General features: G+C 50.9%; 1 protein-coding gene across 1 annotated transcript in view; it reads right to left on the bottom strand.

The window, feature by feature from the left end:
• The window catches only part of LOC133359199 (adhesion G protein-coupled receptor L2-like), a 203,544-nt gene that overhangs the window by 109,723 nt on the left and 71,672 nt on the right, over window positions 1-22,149 (bottom strand). Inside the window, 1 exon segment of the mRNA XM_061577626.1 lies at window positions 16,134-16,413. Within this exon segment, the coding sequence (XP_061433610.1) occupies window positions 16,134-16,290 (157 nt within the window). The 5' untranslated portion in view covers window positions 16,291-16,413.

The following is a 22,149-nucleotide window of genomic DNA, read 5'->3' as shown; positions in this document are numbered from 1 at the left end:
CACGTAATGTTGGAACAATTTATTTACTTTTAAAATATAAACGTCATCTTTTGCTCGTTCACACCCATGATGTATTCAACAATTTTTAAACGTTAAAAGCGTTAAGTTGTGCTTTTGCTGCCGCGTCAAAGAGGCAAAACATTTTCTCGAGGCAGAAATTAGCGCATCACCCAAATCCTCTGTTAACAATTCTCAAATTTCACCACGTTTCTGTCTCAACGATTTATGTATGTACAGCGTATGCTGAACTTCTTTCGCACCGTACGTAGCCAACCGTCATAATCGGAGGCGGTCCCCCTGCCTTCACATCCCCTTAATCGCTCTCTTACTTTCATTCCTGCATCTCTCCTCTTACCTCAAACTAAACTAAAACAATTTTTGTTGTTCTTGGTTCTTTCGGTAAAGTCACGTAGAAGGGAAATAATAAAATAATAAAACAATACAATTCCCACGACGTTTCGACTGCAACACAAGCAATCATCACGCCTGATGTGACTTTACCGAAAGAACCAAGAATATGAATCCCTGCAGTCACGAAAGCTTTAAATCAATTTAATTTAATTTTTTATTTTACCAAGTACATAGCTGTTTTTCAGAGGCGACATGGCCACAGATGATAGCTCAACGATGTGGCTTATCACGTGGACATTTATAGCAGCCAAATACTCTGAAATGCATAATGTTGATTATAAATGTCGAGGGAAATAACGGGAGGACCCGGAGAAAAATCCACGCGACCACAGGGAGAAACAGGCAAACTCCAAATATACGGCAGGCATCAGGAGTTGGGATCGAACCCACGACCTCCTGTGTACCAGGCGAGGTCGTTAACATCTCCTAGCCACCGTGATGATGATGATGATGAGAGAGAGACACGCAGACTCCAGATATACAGCAGCAGGCGTCAGGGTCGGGATCGAACCCACGACCTCCTGTGTACCAGGCGAGGTCGTTAACATCTCCTAGCCACCGTGATGATGATGATAAGAGAGAGAGACACGCAGACTCCAGATATACAGCAACAGGCGTTAGGGTCGGGATCGAACCCACGACCTCCTGTGTACCAGGCGATGTCGTTAACATCTCCTAGCCACCACGGTGCACCTTTCATCTGCACAGTACTTCTCAATTCACTACATTTATTTCCCATCTCACTCCGTCTCTATCTTTGGTCACGATATCTCTCATCTCGCCACTCTGTGTCAACATCTCTCTCATCTCACTCCACGAGTATCTTTCGTTCAAATATCTCCAATCTCACCACACGTCTATCTATTGTCTTTGGAATCTGTAATCTCACTAGGATTCTATAAACTGAAAGGTCGTGGGGGGGAGGGGGGGCTGGAGGGGGCGGGGGCAGGGTAGGGGCGGGGTGTGGGCTGTGAAGGCCTAAAAATAATTTCTGCCCAGGGGCCACCCCGCACCAATTGACCAGCCGTTGCGAGATGTTAACTACCTCGCCTGGTATACAGGAGGTCGTGGGTTCGATCCTGACCCCGACGAAGCCTGCTGCTGTATATTTGGAGTTTGTGGTGTCTCTCTCTCCCCGTGGTCTCGCGGATTTTCCTCCGGGTCCTCCGCTTTCCCCCTCCACGTTTAGAATCGACATCACGCAGCGTGCAAAGTATTTTGCTGCTGAAAATGTCCACGCGATGAGCCACTTCGTTTGAGCGATCACTTGCGATAGCCAGGTCAGTCGGGGGCCTTACCGGGTAAAATAAAAAACAATAAAACATTTGCCGGCGAAAGGCGTCGAGCGTTGCGTTCGCCCCACGACGGACGTGGGCGCTGTCACGGCGCAGCGCTGCGTCGCTGGTTCCCCGAGTCGGCCGGAGCTGCTTGAACAAAGCCGCCCTTTGTGGGCCCTGTTTTCCTTGGCTTGACCACAATAACCACACACAAAAAAAGAAAGCTGCCACCCGACCTCGACCACTCCCCCCGCCCGCCCGCCCGCCCCCACCCCGCGGCGGCTGGCGTAGGCTTCAAGGTCAGGGTCAACAAGAGGGTCGCGTTGTGGCCTGGGCTGCCGCCCCCGCCGATACCCGCGGCCAAGCGCCAGAGCCTCCTTCCTTCTGCCAGATTGCCACCAGCCCTACTGTGCGGGGCGAGGCATGAATCCTACGAGTCTTGCCGTTGCCAGCATTTGCCTTTCGAGTCGTCCCGTTATTTCTAGATTTGAAGCTTTCGTGACTGCAAGGACTCTTAGTTCTTTCGGTAAAGTCACGTGACTTTACCGAAAGAACTAAGAGTCGTCCCGTTATCTCACCGCTGATACGTCCTTCAAGGGCCACTCCTACAGACTCAACATAGCCGCCACCACCACTAGCATCGCCTGCCGTTAGGGTTTTCCACAACCATACGATGGGTATGCTCTTCGAGGACCACTCTTATAATGTCTCGTTACCGTCACCACCCGCCTTTATTGCCACACTCTCGATACATCCTTAAAGTACCGCTCAAGAGAGTCTTATCATCACTTTATGGTTTTAGGTCCAGCCCCTCCCCCCCAATCTTTATAGTCGTAAAAATACAAATCCTTCAAGGACCACTCTTCCAGTACCATCCAAGTACAGCGCTAAGCAGGCTCGACCTTGCTAAGCTTAGACGAGATTGGGAGGGGGGTGGGGAGGGGAGGCATTGGCGCGTACGGGCCGCGTGCGCGTGCGTGCGCGTGCAAGCGTGGGACTTTTCCCGCGCCGTGGGATTGGGGGGTAAAGTGTTTCTGGTAACGACCGACGCACTCAGCATGAGGGGAGTCATTATGGCGCCTTAATGGAAGAAAGAGAAAGGGGTCTGAATCCACGGCCTGCTGCTCGCAACAACATTAGCCTGGCAGAGGGGGCCCTCCCTTGTAGCCAATTTTTTACGGACTAATTCACAAAAAAAAAATGTCAACACCGGCTTAAACACGTCGCAGCGATAATGATAGCGGCTGGGTGACTCGCGGGGGTGAAACGGCAGGCAGCGACAGCGCCACGATGATTTAGGGCGTGCATTTCCCCGACGCTTTGAAAGGAGAGAGCGCGCAATCACTCCGATGTAATCACGAAGCGCAATTTTTATTTTTTACTTACACTCGGTTATTATTGTAGGTCCACCGATTAGAACTGCCGTTCGGAGAAAAAAATGATTCGCTCTCATTTAATTGACGAACGATTCGCTCGCAAAATACCACCGTGTTGGATATAACCGCCCCGAACGGAATTCGTTTTTTGTCCATACTCTTTGGGTTTTTTCGGTAAAGTCACGTAGGTATAAAATAAAATCAATCACGACGTTTCGCGCGCAACACAAGCGTCCATCATCAGGTGAGAAAGCGTGGTCTGCTGCCGAGGCAGACTGTCCATGCCGAAGATGCACAAATACTACGGCGGCTACGGACAGTTAAATGGTCACGGAGGATTAACGCGACGGTCGGATATGCGGCTTTATATCGTGCACCAGTATTGTTTGTTGTAACTTTCTGACCCCGTGTCCACCCGCTCCCCAAACACTGAAGAATCAATTCCTCCGGTGTAAAATAAAGATTCTTATTCCGATGTATGACGTTGCAGGAGTCTCAGCGGCACAGCGGGCAGCTCGCAATCGGAAAGGTTTCGAGCTCAGCCCATAATCCCCTCCACGGTCGATAGAACGCGTTCCCCCGCTTTGCGAAGTCATCAACAGCGGCTGTCCTACGGCCATACTCGCCCCTGCCACAGCAACGTGGAACTTTCCCCCCCAATGGCTCGGGGCTGTCAACAGGAAATGAGCGAGGCCTCAATGCTCATTGGAGCGGGAAATGGCTTGAACTTTTTCTGTTGTTGCTGCTTGACTACACCAAAGATTAGCCGAAAAGCAGCCCCCCCCTCCCCACCACCACCACCCCACATTCGTCACACGACGCTGGCGACGCACAAGCCACCGGTGATGGGAGCCCGAGACCATTAACTCACCGCAGCCGAAGACCTCGGCTTCATCGCGGGTGGGCAGGCGACTTGTGGGCCCAGATTTGAACCCAGAATTATATCAGCGTGGCTGTCTTGAGTGGCTCATACCCATCCATTGTAAATCTGCACCCCTCCTCCTCCTCCTCACCCCCCACCTCTTCCCCGCTAATAGAGCTACCTACCCCTACACCACTTCGATCCCACAGAGGTGCTTGTAGCGCAAATGCGGGAGTGTTGAAAGGCCTCTTCCCTTAAATGATCTCGGTTAATGAAATATCACTCACAGGTCTCTTTATCTTCTTGTTTATAAACGTCTGCCATTCTCTTAAAGCAGGACGCGCCCCCCCCCCCCGTCTTTGATTTACGCCACGTAACCCTAAACTGCGGCTGAGTGAGCGAATAATTCATCCCGAGGAGTTGGGGAAAGGTACGGGGCAATTATTTGGCCCCTTTTTCACCCGGCAGCGGCAACAGTGACGACAATCGTAATAATGTTTTACGAATTTGCAACCGTCGTTTTGTTAATCCACTGTTGGATGAAGGCCTCAATGTGAAGGGTGAGTTTGAGGTTGTTTTTTAATCAGATTTTTGGGAATTTTTATGAAAACTTTGGATCTTTTTGGCATGTGTCTTTGTGCTCGCTCGAAGGCACGTAACATCGTGTTGGCGGGGAAACAGCAGAGGAAGTTACAACTCATTCGTGAAGTCACTTCCCCTTTGTGGATGAAACCCAAAACATTTCTGGGTTGTCTGAAATTTGGTATCGTCTCGGCCTAACATAGGACATCTGTGAAAACGAGCTTTACAGCTCTTCGGATTCCTCCAGTACAAATAAATATTGTGATGCCAATGAGATTTTTCCACACACACACACTAACAAAAATCCGCACAGATGGGTTCACGAACCCACTTCTTGTACCGCCTTCAAATTCTACCTCATGGATTACCTAATTACTGGTAGGAACCACCTGGTTCCACCAGCCCACAGGGGATTATTGTCCGTCCGTTGTGCATCCAAAAATGGGAGGGGTGGGGCTGGGTGGGGAGGGGCTTAGAGGAGAGGGTGGGGCTGGATGGGGGGTGGGAGGGGTGAGGCTGGGTGGGGAGGGGCTGGTCACCCCGTGGTGCCCTTATAAAACTCAACGTTTAACCTACTCACGCCGGCTTGTGCACGCCCTCACAGTCGGGCATATTTGCAGAATATACCACGCTGCCGTTGACCCTGGCCATTGACCGAGCAACCCAACACGTTCTTACCAGCTCCCTCCGCAGGAATGTATTACACGAGCTGTACTACCCGGCTTCGCCCGGGACTTGGATTCACCATGCCCGGCTGCCTTTGTCTCACCAGTGGCGATGTTCACACGCCACAGCAGTTACTCGTTTGAGGCTGATTCGCCGGTGGTGGCCGTGAGCGGGAATCGAACTCGGGTCGCCGGGTTCGTAGCGCGGCGCGCTAACCACTACACTACACTGCGTTACGCTTCCACGTGTGCGGGTCACATGACAGATGTGATGTCACAGCTCACTTGTCGTGCAACAAAAAATGCATTATTGAGCCCCCCCCCACCAAAAAAATATACAAAAGTCTATTTTTATAATTTTTGCATGGTGTACAGTCTGGAAAGTACCCACATGGCAAATTTCTCAAGTTTGTTGCATGTCGGGAAGTACGCTAAACATTTTGCACAGACACACATGATCACAACTTAGCCTTTTAGATATATGTAGATGTATTTTTGATTTTGTTAAGGCTGTACGCACTGAGTGTTGTTTTTTTGACCCTTGTAATTGCTATTAATAAAGTGTGTGGCCATCGCATGCGGGCAGCAGATGTTGAAGAGGCCTGCTTGTGTAGACCTCGGGCAATTGTTGAGCGGTGCTCTGGGAAGGCACGCTCAACTCGCAGTTGCTTCATTTCCCCTATTATTGTTTTGATACTTTTTTTTATTTCTGAGTAACAACATTTTTTGTGTGTTATTTTTACTTCTGCATTCGTTTTGAGAACCGATTTGGGATTTCGATTGAAAGCTTTCGTGACTGCAGGGATTCATCTTCTTGGTTCTTTCGGTAAAGTCACGTAGAAGGGAAGTAGTAAAATAATAAAAATATAACATAATAAAATAATTATTTTATTTTGTTTTATTTTAATAATAATTTTATAATGTTTTATTTTTATTATTTAATTACTTTTATTATGTTTTATTTTTATTATTGTATTACTTCCCTTCTACGTGACTTTACCGAAAGAACCAAGAAAATTTGGGATTTATTTTGCGTCACGTGCGTGTTCTCCACCCACTCAAATTTAGTAGCTGGTGCGGTGTGTAGTAAACATCGCCACTGGGAGAGACAAAGGCTGCCACGAGCTCATCACACCGCACTTCAAAACACAAATTCTTTGGTTCTTTGGGTAAAGTCACGTAGATAGAAAATAAAAATAAAATAAAAAATAAAATGAAAATAATAAAAGCAAAAACCACACTTTTTATTATTTTAATTTATTTTTTATTAAAATTTCTTTTCATTTGCTATCTACGTGACTTTACCGAAAGAACCCAAAATATATTTTGTTGTTTATTTCACAAGAACCTCGGGCACAAACTCGTAACAGTGCCACAGTGCCAGTGGCCTTCATAGCTGCTGCTGCTACTCGCTAACAGCACTTGCCCCAACACTGTTACAGGCTACACGGAGGGGGGAGGGCTTGAATCTTTGTCTTATTTCTTCTAAGCCAAGTACAGTGGTGTAACGCAATCCTCTTGAGAACAGGAGCAGCTGTACAGTGCAAGTACAAAGCAGAGAAGTTTTTGTTTCTTTAATAAAATAATAAAGCACCTCCACCCCCCCCCTCGTATTGTCCGGATTAGAAGACGCACCTGTTCCCCCCTCCCCACGTCCCCCCCCTCCCCACGTCCCCCCCCCTCCCCACGTCCCCTCCCCCCCTCCCCACGCCCCCTCCCCCCCTCCCCACGCCCCCTCCCCCCCTTGCACCCCCTCCCCACGCCCCCTCCCCCCCTTGCCCCCCCCTCCCCACGCCCCCTCCCCCCTTGCCAACGACCCCTCCCCCCACTTGCCCCCACCCCCTCCCCCCCTTGCCTCCCCCTCCCCCCTTGCCCCCTCCCCCCCTTGCCCCCCCCTCCCCACGCCCCCTCCCCCCCTTGCCCCCCCCTCCCCACGCCCCCTCCCCCCCTTGCCCCCCCCTCCCCACGCCCCCTCCCCCCCTTGCCCCCCCCTCCCCCCCTTGCCCCCCCCTCCCCACGCCCCCTCCCCCCTTGCCAACGACCCCTCCCCCCACTTGCCCCCACCCCCTCCCCCCCTTGCCCCCCCTCCCCCCCTTGCCCCCCCTCTCCCCATGCCCCCACCCCCCTTGCCAACGCCCCCTCCCCACGCCCCTCCCCCCCTTGCCCACGTCCCCTCCCCCCTTGCCCTTCCTCACCCCCCCCCCTTCACCCCCCCATATAACAACGTAACCCCCCCCTGCTCGTAGTCCCTTACCTGGTTGGGGGGGTGGGGGGCAGCGAGCCCAATGCCCCTCCCCCTCCCCTGCAACCCCCCCCCCACCCCCCCGGGGGGTAGCGACTGAGTTCGTGATTTAGTCCGAAGCGGAGTGCCTGCAAAACCCCCTCCCTCCCTCCCTCCCTCCCTCCCCCCCTCCCTCCCTCCCCCCCTCCCTCCCTCCCTCCCTCCCCCCCCTCCCTCCCTCCCTCCCTCCCTCCCTCCCCCCCTCCCTCCCTCCCTCCCCCCCTCCCTCCCTCCCTCCCTCCCTCCCCTCCCTCCCCGTTTTTGGATTTTCACCTAAAACTTTCGTGACTGCAGGAATTCGTATTATTTGGTTCTTTCGGTAAAGTCACGTAGGTAGAGAGTTAAAAGAATAATAAATTAAAAATAAATTGAAAATAATAAAAAGTGGGTTTTTTTCTTTGATTATTAAAATTATTTTTTTCCTATCTACGTGACTTTACCGAAAGAACCAAGAACAGAAAAAAATGAAGTAATAAAAAATCACGACGTTTCGATCACAACACAAGCGGTCGTCATCAGGGACCGTTTGTGTTGCGATGGAAACGTCGTGGTTTCAATTTTCTATCTACGTGACTTTACCGAAAGAACCACATAATTTGGGTTTTGATGATGAGTGGAAGTGCGGTGGTGATGAGCTTGCCTTGAAACATAAAGATCCTTCTTAACCATCTCAAGTCTCCTCTTCGTCGGCAATGGTTTGCGAAGGAGAGTTTCAGAAATTGACCGCATCTGCAAAGCTCAAATTTGACATGGGGCTTCGCTCATGTTTGACGTGCGTCAAACTGGTGAAAAGCAATTTTACGGTCAATTGTCAAAAGCCACTGCTGGATGTTTAGAAGCAGTTAAAAAAATTAGCTTTCAATCTGTGTGAGTCTGTCATACTCTATGTGAGTCTATGGGCCACTGTGTGAGCCTATGGGTCTCTGTGTGAGTCCATGGATCTCTGTGTGAGTCTATGGGTCTCTGTGTGAGTCCATGGGTCTCTGTGTGAGTCCATGGGTCTCTGTGTGAGTATTCTATGGGTCTCTGTGTGAGTCCATGGGTCTCTGTGTGAGTCTATGGGTCTCTGTGTGAGTCCATGGGTCTCTGTGTGAGTAGTCTATGGGTCTCTGTGTGAGTAGTCTATGGGTCTCTGTGTGAGTAGTCTATGGGTCTCTGTGTGAGTAGTCTATGGGTCTCTGTGTGAGTAGTCTATGGGTCTCTGTGTGAGTAGTCTATGGGTCTCTGTGTGAGTAGTCTATGGGTCTCTGTGTGAGTAGTCTATGGGTCTCTGTGTGAGTATTCTATGGGTCTCTGTGTGAGTCTATGGTTCTCTGTGTGAGTCCATGGGTCTCTGTGTGAGTATTCTATGGGTCTCTGTGCCAGTCTATGGGTCTCTGTGCGAGTAGTCTATGGGTCTCTGTGTGAGTCTATGGGTCTCTGTGTGAGTAGTCTATGGGTCTCTGTGTGAGTAGTCTATGGGTCTCTGTGTGAGTAGTCTATGGGTCTCTGTGTGAGTATTCTATGGGTCTCTGTGTGAGTCTATGGTTCTCTGTGTGAGTCCATGGGTCTCTGTGTGAGTAGTCTATGGGTCTCTGTGTGAGTCTATGGTTCTCTGTGTGAGTAGTCTATGGGTCTCTGTGTGAGTCTATGGGTCTCTGTGTGAGTCCATGGGTCTCTGTGAGTCTATGGGTCTCTGTGTGAGTAGTCTATGGGTCTCTGTGTGAGTAGTCTATGGGTCTCTGTGTGAGTCTATGGGTCTCTGTGTGAGTCTATGGGTCTCTGTGTGAGTCCATGGGTCTCTGTGCGAGTGGTCTATGGGTCTCTGTGTGAGTCTATGGGTCTCTGTGTGAGTAGTCTATGGGTCTCTGTGAGTAGTCTGTGGGTCTCTGTGCGAGTAGTCTATGGGTCACAGAGTACTACAGACTCACACAGATTGAAAACTCATATTTTTTAGAACTGCTTTTTAAAAATCTTTATTTAAAAATGCCTAACTACAGTAGTCTATGGGTCTCTGTGTGAGTCTATGGGTCTCCACGTGAGTCTGTGAGTCTTTATGTATGTACGTTGAACATCTTTCGCACCGCACGTAGCCAAAACTAAAACACAAAATGCAATTCCCCAAAAAATGAGTTTTCAATCCAGATTTCAAAGTTCCATAGCTCCAGTGGCTTCCGGATATCGGAAGGAAGGGTGCGTCGCGGACGACCGCAGAAGCGCACAATTCGGTGTCTTTGTTCGATGTCTAGCGAAAATCCGTCGCAACAGCCGCAGCTGCTGCTACTGCTGCGAGGATGACCGGAGTTCGCTCGAAGAGGGTTTACGCTCCTTGACGAGATCGGCAGCGAGGTGTCTTACCGGCGGGATCATTCGTGGCAAGCGCAATCACGGGCAGCGTGGCCACCGACAAGACACAACGACGGGCACTGATTTATCATCTGAGAAACGTGAACACGATTTCAAAGCGGAGCGAGGAAAGGGGGGGGCGGGCGGGCGGGCGGAGAGAGGACAACAACAAAATACATTAATCACCGCATTATTTCCACAGAGAGGGATGGTGGAGGGAGGTGGAGGGAGGTGGTGGAGGTGGGGAGGCATTGATTTGGCACGTTCGGGAGGGACATAAACAAAGGCAAACACAAAATCATAAATATTTATGGGCGCACGAGGAGAAATGGACGGCCCCCCAATGTACACGGCATTTCAATGGAGTGCGCGGCGTAACGCAAACGTTTGTGGAAATATAGTAAACGAATTCGTCTTAATTAATATACGATAACCAGGTCCTCCCCCTCCCCACCCCCACACATCTCTTATTATGCCTGTGCCACCGCACATCAAAGTGGCCTCGCTTTGATCTATTGAGACCGAGCATGTAAATGTTTGAACGACCCGACGCATGGAACATCAACAGTTGTGTTCGCCACGAAGTGGGCTGGCTGGCATCGCCACGGCGTTTGCGCCAGGCTAGGTGCACTTTAGGGCCACGTGAAGTGTCTAAGGATGACTGGCGGAAGGTCACTGGACAGACATAGGTGCCATGGGTTGACTGACTGAGATGACCTGTAGATACACCGCCTATGCTCCCTACTGTGCCAACTTGTTGCGTTTTCGCCGCCCGTTGTTATGAGAGTCACTGCTCTGGTCTCCGTTATTGTTGGAGGGCGACTGCCTCCAACTGCCCAACAGCATCCTTCACGAGCCTCCTCCATCGAGGCCGATCTTGACACCGCTGGTACCAGTCATCCAAACGTCCAATCAGCTTCACATCCTCCTGTACCGCATCAGTCCATTACTTTTCAAGCCAGTGCCATGTCCGTTGAGCCCCTTCTATCCAGCCAAACAGAAGCTGCTCGGGTATGAAGTGGCTGGGCATGCGGGCTACATGACCCAGCCAACGGAGCCTTGCCTTCCGGAGGAGCTCACCGATGGGACTGTGTCCAGATTTTTCAAGGATCTGTGAGCTCCTCACACAATCCAGCCTGGTTAAACCCAAAATCGATTGGAGGCAGGCCAGCCTGCATGTTTCAAACCAGCACAGATGTTCCATTAGAGCGGTTCACGATTTGCAAGCACAGAGAAGGGAGGAGATGATGACTGTGGCTGAGAAGGCCCGAAGTTCATGTGAAGTGACAGGCCAGGTCACTTTCATGCAGCATTACACAGCTGATGAAGAGAATGCCACTAACTGCCAAAACAGAGCTGGTCATAAACACACTTGCCGTGCACGGAAACGTATCCACTTCTCTTCACAACTGCCCCATCGCTGGTGGGGCAGTTGAGTGGGTGGGAGTATTTGATGACAGCAAATACCCAGGAAGGCACTCCGTTTTGGTGAGGCTGATGGTACGACCCGCATCTCTCAGCAGCACGCTCCAGGTTCAGCGGCCTTTGTCTCTCTGGTGGCGATGTTTACGCACTGCACCAGATACTCATTTTAGGCTGAATCGACCTAGGGGAGGCACAGGACCGGTTCAAGTAATCGCCACTGGTGTTGGTCCTGAGTGTGAATCGAACTTGGGTTGTTGGGTTCGAAGTGCCCTCACCCCAACACACGCATACAAATAAAGACAAAGATCCCCCCTATAGCCTGAACAGACTGTTGGGGCAAGTGCTGTTAACGAGCACCTATGAAGGCCGGGATGGCACACGAGGGGGTGGGGGTGGCCAACACCACGCCCGACCGCCTTTGTCTCCCTAGTGTAGATGCTTACACACCACACCAGGTACTCATTTGAGGCCGAGTCGACCTAGGGAAGGCCCAGAGCCGATTCAGATAATCGCCACCTGGTGTTGGCCGGGAAATCGAACTCAGGTCGCCGGGTTCGTAGCGCGGCGTAGCGCTAACCGCTAGACTACTGCTCCCCACATCCAGCCACACATATGCACACGCACACACACACACGTACGTACGTGCACAGCTGAGAACACCCACAGCTAGATTATAAGCTTGCTGCTTTCAAGTTATCTGCTGTTATCTGGCACTTGTGAATGCCAGCCTTGCCTTATCACAGCTGCTGTGGAGCTGCCTTTGTGGCAGGCAACCCACCACCCACCCCTCCCCTCCCACCATTTGTATGAAGCAAATCATGAAGACCTCAGAACACCGGGAATTGTGCGCGCGGTTCCGCAAGCACACGTGGAATCGCGTTTTCCCCAAGTCCACGCTGTGGCTCCGACCATTCCGCGGTGGAGGCAAAGGTGCGTCTTGTGTCGTCACTTCTCGGGCAACGCTGGTGGCTAAGCATTTACACCATTGGAACCTCATTTGCCAGTAAAAAAATATGATAGTTGGTTTTTTACCCTTTTATCTGGCAACAAAACTGACACCTTTTTTTTTACAAAGAGTCATGTTTGCATTGACCAAAATGCCTGCAGTCGGAATGCAAACAAAAAACATAACTCTGATAATGTATGCACTGTCCTTGAAGTTGATTGAGACAGCTTTCTTTAGAGCCTAGTCTCACATGGTGTTGGATCACAATGCTCCATGCACCCGCCGACCAGTGATTTTTAACGTGTCCCGTTACCGGTCGCGAGCTCAACGCTGTGACCTCATAACCTCCGCGCGTCGCGATAAACAACATCATCTCATTATCGCCCGAGATGCAGTTCCCTCCTTACGATCAATCCGCGCGCGCTAATCCGATGACGCGGCGGACAGAGGCTACCAGCGATCTGACAGACAGATAATCTGACGCAACCTCTTGGCCGTCGATGCGTTGGCGACTAATGACGGCCTCATCCGATTATCTGTCATACAGTTGGATAATCCAATAAATTGGGATGCAGAAGATAAATACGTGAACCGTTGATGGAATAATCGCTGTCGGGCAAACCAATTTCCAAGCCATTGGGAATCTGATAGCGATAGAACGGGGAGGAGAGAGGGGGGGGGGGAGGAGAGACTGCATCACTGGGAGGAATTAACAGCAAAGACGAGGCAGTGTTTAGTCCCGTATTGTTGGAATTTGAACAAGGCAAGCCTGCCTCTGCCGCGAGCATTAATGACACAAAGTGACATCGGGATTCTCGCCGTACGTTCCCTGACGTTTTATATCGCATCGTGAAATCATATTTTGCGGTCATCCCAGCAATAACAATAATGGGTCGCCGTTGTGGCGAGAGGTAACCTACCTCGCCAGGTATACAGGAGTTGGGAGATTGCGGTGTCTCTCTCTCTCTCCCCGTGGTGGCGTTTGATTTTTCTCCGGGTCCTCCGATTTTTCTCTCCATATTTAGAATCAACATCGCACCGTTTAGAGTATCTGGCTGCTGTACGTGTCCACGCGATGAGACACTTTGTCGAGCTATCATTTGCGATAGGCTTTTAATTTTCGACTAAAGCCGCAAGTGAGTCTCAAGACTGCAGGGATCCATACTCTTTGGTTCTTTCGGTAAAGTCACGTGGGTATGAAGTAAAATAAATGACAGACGCTTGTGTTGCACCCGAAACGTCGTGATTTAACCTTCTTGGTTCTTTAGGTAAAGTCACGTAGAAGGGAAATAATAAAATAATAAAAATATAACATAATAAAATACAATTCTCACGACGTTTCGGCCACAACGCAAGCAGCCGTCCTCAGGTGAAGAACAGGTCTGTCGGAAATATCTACGTGACTTTACCGAAAGAACCAAAGAGTATGAGTCTCAAGACTTTTTTTCAGGAGGGTGGCTCCTACATTGCGACGTTTGGCCATGAACTCCGTTCACGGCGTATTTCCCTTCGCGAGAGAGGAATCCGGCAAACTTCGGAGAACGCTTACACGGTGTACGAAGGGGGTAACACGCAAAGCTGCGCACGGATGGAATCAATAATCCACTGCGGTACTACCCTGTCCTGGCCACCTCGCTACCCAGTCCCATAACACCTGCGTGCGTATGCAATGCTGAACTTCTTTCGCACCGTACGTAGCCAACCGTACTAATTGGACAACAAACTAAACACACTAAAGCAGTTCTAAAGAAATGAGTCTCCAATCCGTGCCACTTAAAAGCACACGGCTGCCAGCGGCTTCCTAATATTGGAAGGAAGAGAGCGTTCCAGACGGCCGCAGAAGCGACCGTCTTTTGTTCGATGTTTAGCCAAAATCCTCTGCGAGGATGACCGGAGTTTGCACGTGACGGTGATGCTCCTTGACCAGAACAGCAATGCATTGTGGTTCCTTTGCGGCAAGCGCCTCGCGTCCAATGGGCGCGACTTTACACACGGGCAACGATGTAGCCGAGCAGGCTCAACCCTGCTCAGCTTACATCGTCCTCAGCGTCACGCCGCAGCTAAACACTGTGGCCTGGAATCGAGCCCAGGTCGCCGGACTCGAAGGGCAGTGCGCTAACCATGGCGCCACCACCCACTCACCGCTCCGCTCACACGCACACACACGGCTGCACGTGAATACAAATATATAAATAAATCCCTTTGTGGCTGCTCAAAGAAGCTTTCGCAGAGTTGTTTCAAGTTGCACGCAGCCTCCGCCCGATGACAGACTACTCCACACCGCGCTAGCGACGTCACCGTTTGCTCGCCCGCTCGTTCGCGTGCCTTGCGAGAGACCCCTCCAGCCACAAATCGTCCCACACCAACACGGGCACAAAGTTTTTATCCGCCCACTGATCTAAAAGCGTGAGTTCCACCCACCCCCCCTCCCTCACCGTTGGAGGGTGGCATTTCCGTGAGAGGAGGTGGGCTGGACTGGCTCGCTCACTCGAGCGCCACTCGCGGGGACCTGTTCACAAACGCGTCCTCCTCCTAGGTCGACCCGGCCTTAACTTTTTTTCGAAATGCCCGATGCGGCGGTGCCAAAAACACACCGGCGGTGGGGAGACGAGCATGCCTGTGGCGTGGTTCTGCTCAAAAAATGGCTCATTCGCACCGTGCCCCCCCCCCCTCTTCCCCCACCGACCCCATCCTCGTGGTGCCGTGCCGGCCGGCCTCATGGGTAGGTGCTCGTGCAGAGCACTTGCGCCCTGCAAGTCTGTTCAGGCTATAGGGAGGGTGTGATTCATTGCACAATGTGCTAACCGCAGCACCACCGCTCCCACCAGCACGCACAGATTCTCTACTTGTACTGCATCTGAATAAGCAAACGCGCGTTAACGGAAATGTAAACCGCTTAGAGAAATTAAGTTGGACACGTCACGGCGGGTAGGGATGATGGTTGTCGTTGAAGAACGACGAACCAGTCAACGTGCAACGTTGGGCGGACGTTGGCACGTGGTTGGAGACGTCGCGACCGACGTTGGCCCAACGTTGGGCTCAAACCTTGAGCTCAACGTTGGGCCAAAAAGGAACACAGCGGAGAGGACGCGGCACCAAACGAGACGGAGCGACGAAATCAGCTCGTGCGTGTGCAGGCGACGAGGATCGATAAATCGCACGAACCATGCGACGTGGCTACAGCTTGGGGAGGGCCTATCATCCAGCAGTGGATTGATCATGACAGATGATGATGATGATGGCGGTGGTGGTGGTGGTGGGGTGCCACGGTATGCAGGAGGTCGTGGGTTCGATCCTGACCCTGACGCCTGCTGCTGTATATGTGAATTTTGCATGTCTCTCTCCCCGTGGTCGCGTGAATTTTTCTCCGGTTCACGTCTCTCGATGATGATGACGATGATGACAGCATTTGTCTGCTCCTATAAATTTCCACGTGACGACAAGCCACTTTGTCGGGCTGTAATCTGCGATCGCCCGGTCGCTTCTGACAAAGAGCGATATAACATATGAAAATCTCAGTGGGCGCCTTAACTGGTTAAATAAAGTCACGTAGATTAAAAATTAAAATAATAATAATAAAATATGATAATTGGTTTTTTTACCCTTTTATCTGGCAACAAAACTGACACCTTTTTTTACAAGGAGTCATGTTTGCATTGACCACAATACCTGCAGTCGGAATGCAAACAAAAAACACAACTCTGATAATGTATGCACTGTCCTTGAAATTGATTGGTCCACACCCGAGACAGCTTTCCTTAGAGCCTAGTCTCACATGGTGTTGGACCAGATGACGCCAAAAGGCGCAATAAAATAATAAAATGAAAATAACGAAATTCATGTTATAATTTTTTATTATTTAAATTTATCATCTACGTGACTTTAATCGAAAGAACCAAAGAGTACGGAACCCTGCAGTCGGAATTGGTTAAATAAAATAAAAATAGCGAATAGCTTTTTAAACACAAGACAGAGCCTCGTACCGGTTGCGGGAGGCCAACCGCTTGCGCTGAGCAGCAGCTGCAGCAGCAGGGCCTGAAGCAGTCTCCAGCTGGCCATCGTGAACCCGCGCGGGACTTCGTCAGCAGGAGACGGAGGAGTCGGGCATAGCGCGGAGTGCGTGCGCGTGACCCGAAGCATGCGACCTCTGAACCCGCCGACCTCTGACCCCACCCCGGCAAAGGGCTCTCTCTCTCTCTCTCTCCAAGGCGTTGCTGGAGACGTTGAGGTCCGTTTAGGTCTCAGGACATGGTCAGGTGAATCCTGTGGTGGAGAAGAGGGAGGGAGAGAGTGTTTCGTCATCGTTAGTGTGGACGTCCGCCGTTGCCATCGAGATCATCAGCAGCAGCATCGTCATCATCGTCCAGTACACCCGTCGCGATGGTCCTGTTTTCGATTAGCACCCCTTGGCAACGTACGGTGCAAAACAAGTTCGGCATAAATACATACATACATCCGGTCTATCACCAGCGACCCATGACAAAATAATTCCTTGAAAAATCAAGTCGGCCACGGGGAGAAAGCCCAGGCGAATCGGTGGGTTACCGCGCCTTCAAGCGACGGTACAGGCGGGCAAGAGAAACCAACTTGCTGTACTGCCTGCTCTTCTACAGTCGGCTCGTGTGTGGGGGGGCCGACGTTTTGCGATTTGCGCGTTCGCTCGCTGCAGGCGCCGTTGAATCGTGGCCATTCGCAGGCCGCGTCAGTCGCTCGGTCGCCCGAGGACAGAGGAATGACGGGACGAACGCACGGGACGGGACGAACGAGACGAGACGAACGTAAAGGACTGAATGGGGCGAATGAATGAGGATGAATGAATGAAAATAAAAAAACGAACGAACGAACGGGACGAACGAACGGGACGAACGAGACGGAACGAACGGAGCTTCGGTGACAGACGCCCCCGCATCGCAAACGCGATGGGGGCCCCGCGCGCTCGCGCAGCAGAACGAGAATGCGTACGAGGCGGAACGACGTCGCGCATCCGGCGACCCGTCGGTAATTACGCTCGCAAATAAACACACGGTGGCGGCGGTGGTGGGGGGATTGGAGATTGTGTCGGCGCGGAGAAAACACAACGACCACGAGCGCAGCAGCAGCGTCGTCATCAACAATAACAACAAACAAACAAACACACCGCGCGGTTTCGTGAGCGGCGACAGAGAGTGGCGGGGGCGCGCTTGGAGCAAGCAGGAAACCCGAGCAGCCGAAAGCTCAAGGCGACCCAAGTAGCTCAAGGAGTGGGGGGAGGTAGGAGGAGAGGGCCCGGATTGATGGCAAAGGTAGGAGCTGAATCAAACGTCAGCTCGAACTCACTGTTATTTACTTTCTGACCCAGCCACACTGGGCGCCTGTGAAGAAGAGCTTAATAGCTTTTTTGATTTAAAGCTTTTCGTGACTGCAGGGATTCATCTTCTTGGTTCTGTCGGTAAAGTCACGTAGAAGAGAAATGAAAAAAAAAATTAAACATAATAAAAAAATAATTCTCACGACGTTTCGGCCACAACGCAAGCAAGCCGTCCTCAGGTGAAGAACAGGTCTGTCAGCATTCAGACGTTTCGGCCACAAAGCAAGCAGCCGTCCTCAGGTGAAGAACAGGTCTGTCGGAAAGACAGCGTCTTCAGACAGACCTGAGGACGGCTGCTTGCGTTGTGGCCGAAACGTCGTGAGAATTATTTGATTATGTTTAATTTTTATTATTTTATTATTTTCCTTCTACGTGACTTTACCGAAAGAACCAAGAAGATAGCTTCATAGCTCATCGGATTCCTCGTCCAGTCTAAACGAAGATTTCCGATGTTACGGAGAGATCCCGATAAACGTAGCATGGTAATGCAAACAACACGGGCAATTAATCCCAATCTCACCTGTATCTCTCTTCTCTCATCATCTCTATCGTCGTGTCTACATATCTCTCATCTCACGACGTCTCCATCTGTTGTGTAGATCTCTCTTATTGCCTCGATCTGTTCCATACATTTCTTCTATCATCTCATAAAGTATATTATCAATTGGAACAGGGCGGGCGGGCGGGCAATATCTAAACATAATTTCACCGCCACCACCGCCGCAATGAATCCCCTGACCACCAGCAATCCGGTGGCAACTATTTAAGCTTCCGGCTCAGCTTAAGTAACAAGGTGCTGCTTCGAACACCGTACATTTTTGCTTGTGTAGTTTTCATAAGGCACGGCAGCAGAAGGCAAATGGCTCTGTGACTGAAGTGGAAACCAGACTTTCTAACCACATAGGCTTTTCGTTAAATCAACACACGCACGCGCGTTCTTTCTCTTGTGCTCTACACACACACAAAGACAAATATCCCCCGTATCGCTTTTTTACAGACTGTTAGGGGCAAGTGATTTTAGCGAGGAGCACCTACCAAAGTCGACACGGCACACCACGCGCGGCCGCCTTTGTCTCCCCAGTGGCGATGTTTACACACCGCGCCGGGTACTCATTTGAGGCCGAGTCGACCTAGGGGTGGCCCCGGGAACCGGTTTCAAATAGTCGTCACCTGGCGTTGGTCGTGAGCGGGAATCGATCTCGGATCACCGGGTTCATAGCGCGGCGCGCTAACCACTACACTGCCACACGCGCTCATACACACACATGCTCGCACACACACTCACACACATACTCACACACACACATGCTCACACACACTCGCACATGCTCACACACACACAAAAGACAAAGACAAAGATCCCCCGTATAGCCTGAACAGACTGTAGGGGCAAGTGCTGTTAGCGAGCACACACATGCTCACACACACACACATGCTCACACATGCTGATACACACATGCTCACACACACACACATGCTGATACACACATGCTCACACACTCACAAACACTCTCACACACACACACATGCTCACACACACACATAAACACACGCTCACACACTTACTCACACACACTCACACACACACATGTTCGTACACACATGCTGATACACACATGCTCACACACACATGCTCACACACACTCACTCACACACGCGCTCACACACACACACTCTCAGACACACTCACCGCGGTTTCACGGCAGCCGCGGCGGTGTCAGCGAGCGACTATTCTGGTGCCGCGGTCTCGACACGGCACCTGCCCGGCTGCCCCCCTTCTGTCTCGACAGTCACCGGTCGTGTTATTTAAAGCAACGCACGTGACTCAATTTTTTAGGCCGAGCCGACCTAGGGGAAGCCCAAACATAGCTCAGACACAAATTTGGCAACAGTCCCTGAACACCCCCCCCCCCCATCACCACCGCTTTTGATTCGTAAACTCCCGAGCGAGATGACGGAAGAGATACTTAAAAGAATTTCGATTTAAAGCTTTCGTGACTGCAGGGATTCATCTTCTTGGTTCTTTCGGTAAAGTCACGTAGAAGGGAGGTAATGAAATAATAATAATAAAACATAATAATGAGAATTATTTTATTATGTTTTATTATTATTATTTTATTACCTCCCTTCTACGTGACTTTACCGAAAGAACCAAGAAGATATTTAAAAGAGTTAAAGACGCAGCGGCGAGGTGACAGGGGAGATGCAACGCTATGCACGTTTGAACTTCTTTCGCACCGTACGGAGGCAACCGTCCGAATCGGAGGCGCGGGGCGAAAAATCGGAGGAGGTGGAGTATCTGGCACCGATCTTCTGTTTCGAAAGGATATTTTTGTTTATTTTTTTTGGTGAATGAACGGCAGGAGTTCATCTTCTCGGTTCTTTCGGTAAAGTCACGTAGAAGGGAAATAAAAAAATAAAAATAAAATAATAAAACATAATAAAATAAAAATTCTCACGACGTTTCGGCCACAACGTAAGCAGCCGTCCTCAGGCGAAGAAACGGAGCTGTCGGAAAGACAGCGTCCCAATGAACACCGCCAAGCTTGGCAGCGTATATTTAAGCTGGGTTGGAGGGGGAGGAGAGCGCCTTGACAAAGGCGTTTACATATCAACAGCGGAATGAAGCTTATTGATGGGAAATGCAGATATGGGAGGAGCCTTGAGGTCATCCGTTCCAATTCTTGTTCCGGGGGGAGAGGGGGCCGCGTCCATAAATGACGTCACGCGATTTTGGACGATTTTTCACCACCCCCCCTTCCCTAGTCACATGGCGTCACAAAAAGTCAGACCCCCCCCTCGAATATGACGTCACAAAGCTCTGCCCCCCCCCCCCCCAAATAAAACATGCTTCAAATCGCTTTAAACTATTGTCATTGTAGTGCGTATTTAATGTGGCGCTGCACTCTGATGTTGCAGGAGAAAACATTTATTAAAACGTCGATTTAATTAAGTAGAACGTGTTGTCTATATTTATTTATAAAGTTGCGCATTTTGATGTGACGTCACATTTCTCAAACTCCCCCACCCCCCCCCCCCCCTCGTCACACATCGTCACAAATGTCTGCCCCCCCCCCCACCCCCCCCCTAGGTGCGTGATGTCATTTATGGACGACCCCTAGTTCAAAAAGGCACATTAGATGGCCGCCTTAGGTTTCCAAAGGTATATATCGGGGCCGACCTTTTGCTGCAAAGGCGACGACTGGACCGTGTTGTAAGCAAAGGTCGCAAACGGGTTTTGATTCCTTACCCGTAGCCGGCCGTACCAGGGTCGCAAACGGGTACCCGTACCCTACCTGATACCCGGCTACCCGTACCCGGCCGGGTATCGGGTAGGGTACGGGTATCGGTACCCGGTTGCAACCTCTGGGATGAAGCCATGTTGCAGGCGCGGGTGGGTTGATTCTAGGAACTTGAATTGTGAGAAGAGACAAGACGTTGGGAAATGAGTGACAAACGGTGACTCACCAGTGACTCACAGTCTACCCGTACCCGGCCGCACCAGGGTCGCAAATGGGTACCCAGCTACCCGTGCCCGGCCGGGTACGAGTAGCCGGGTATCGGGTAGGGTACGGGTATCGGGTACCCGGTTGCGACCTTTGGTTGCAAGGCAGCGCAAGTGCGGCTCTTCCAAGCGAGTCGTCAATTTTCGACCAATTCATCCTCCGAATAACATCACCGACAGAGCTCCCGGAGGGGGGCAAGGCAGGGCCCCCCCATCCGGTCACCCTTCGGGTCACGGCGTTCTACCAGCCCATACCCCCCCCCCACTCCTCTTCCACCCCCCAATTCCGCCGCTCCCCCCCCGCCCCCCCCCGGGGGGTTGACGGCACGCTGCCCGATGGCCGTTGAGGACGCGGCGCGGGTCATCGGCACGACCGAGCGTCCTCCTGGGGGCAGAATCCCACGCGCCCCCCCCCCCCACCACTACCTACCCCGTTCCTACCCCGAGGTGGATATTCATCATCGGCGGGATGGGAGGGGGGGGATTAATCCGGAGAAGCGACACGAGTCGTTAAAAATCAATTACGCCAGTTAATATTGCAGGTGTCCCGGAGCAAGGTCCGTGCTGATGCGAATTAAATGGGCGGCGTGGCGGGGTTCGCGGCGTTGGCGGCGTTCGCGGTTTAATCATCGAAAGATCCGGCGACGTGGATGAGGAGAAGGAGGGAGAGAACGTCTCTCGATCTCGATTTAAAGCTTTCGTGACCGCAGGGATTCATCTTTTTTGGTTCTTTCGGTAAAGTCACGTAGAAGGGAAACTAATAAAATAATAAAAATAAAACATAATAAAATATATTCTTAGTTCTTTCGGTAAAGTCAGGTAGGTAAAAAATGAAATTAAAATTAATAAAAATAAAACAATAAAAATCACGACGTTTCGGAGGCAACACAAGCTTCCGTCTTCAGGTCTTCAGGTGTATTTTATTATGTTTTATTATTTTATTGTTTCCCTTCTAAGTGACTTTACCGAAAGAACCAAGAAGATGTCTCTCGATCTCTCCTCTCTCGCGCGTCCTCCGCGGGGGATTAAAGGTCTCACTATTTCATTGCTTTCATGGCTTTATTTTGGTGATTTTCGAAACGTTTTTCGGTTTGGCCATGTTTTGTTTGTTGTAGTACAGAGCTAGACTGATGGCCTTAATCTAAGT

Source organism: Lethenteron reissneri, chromosome 64 (assembly GCF_015708825.2).
Source record: "Lethenteron reissneri isolate LAM-NWPU_2019-01 chromosome 64, ASM1570882v1, whole genome shotgun sequence".
Taxonomy (NCBI): Eukaryota; Metazoa; Chordata; class Hyperoartia; order Petromyzontiformes; family Petromyzontidae; genus Lethenteron; species Lethenteron reissneri.
Note: the sequence above shows the minus strand (reverse complement) of the source record. Positions and strands in the feature narration are given on the sequence as shown.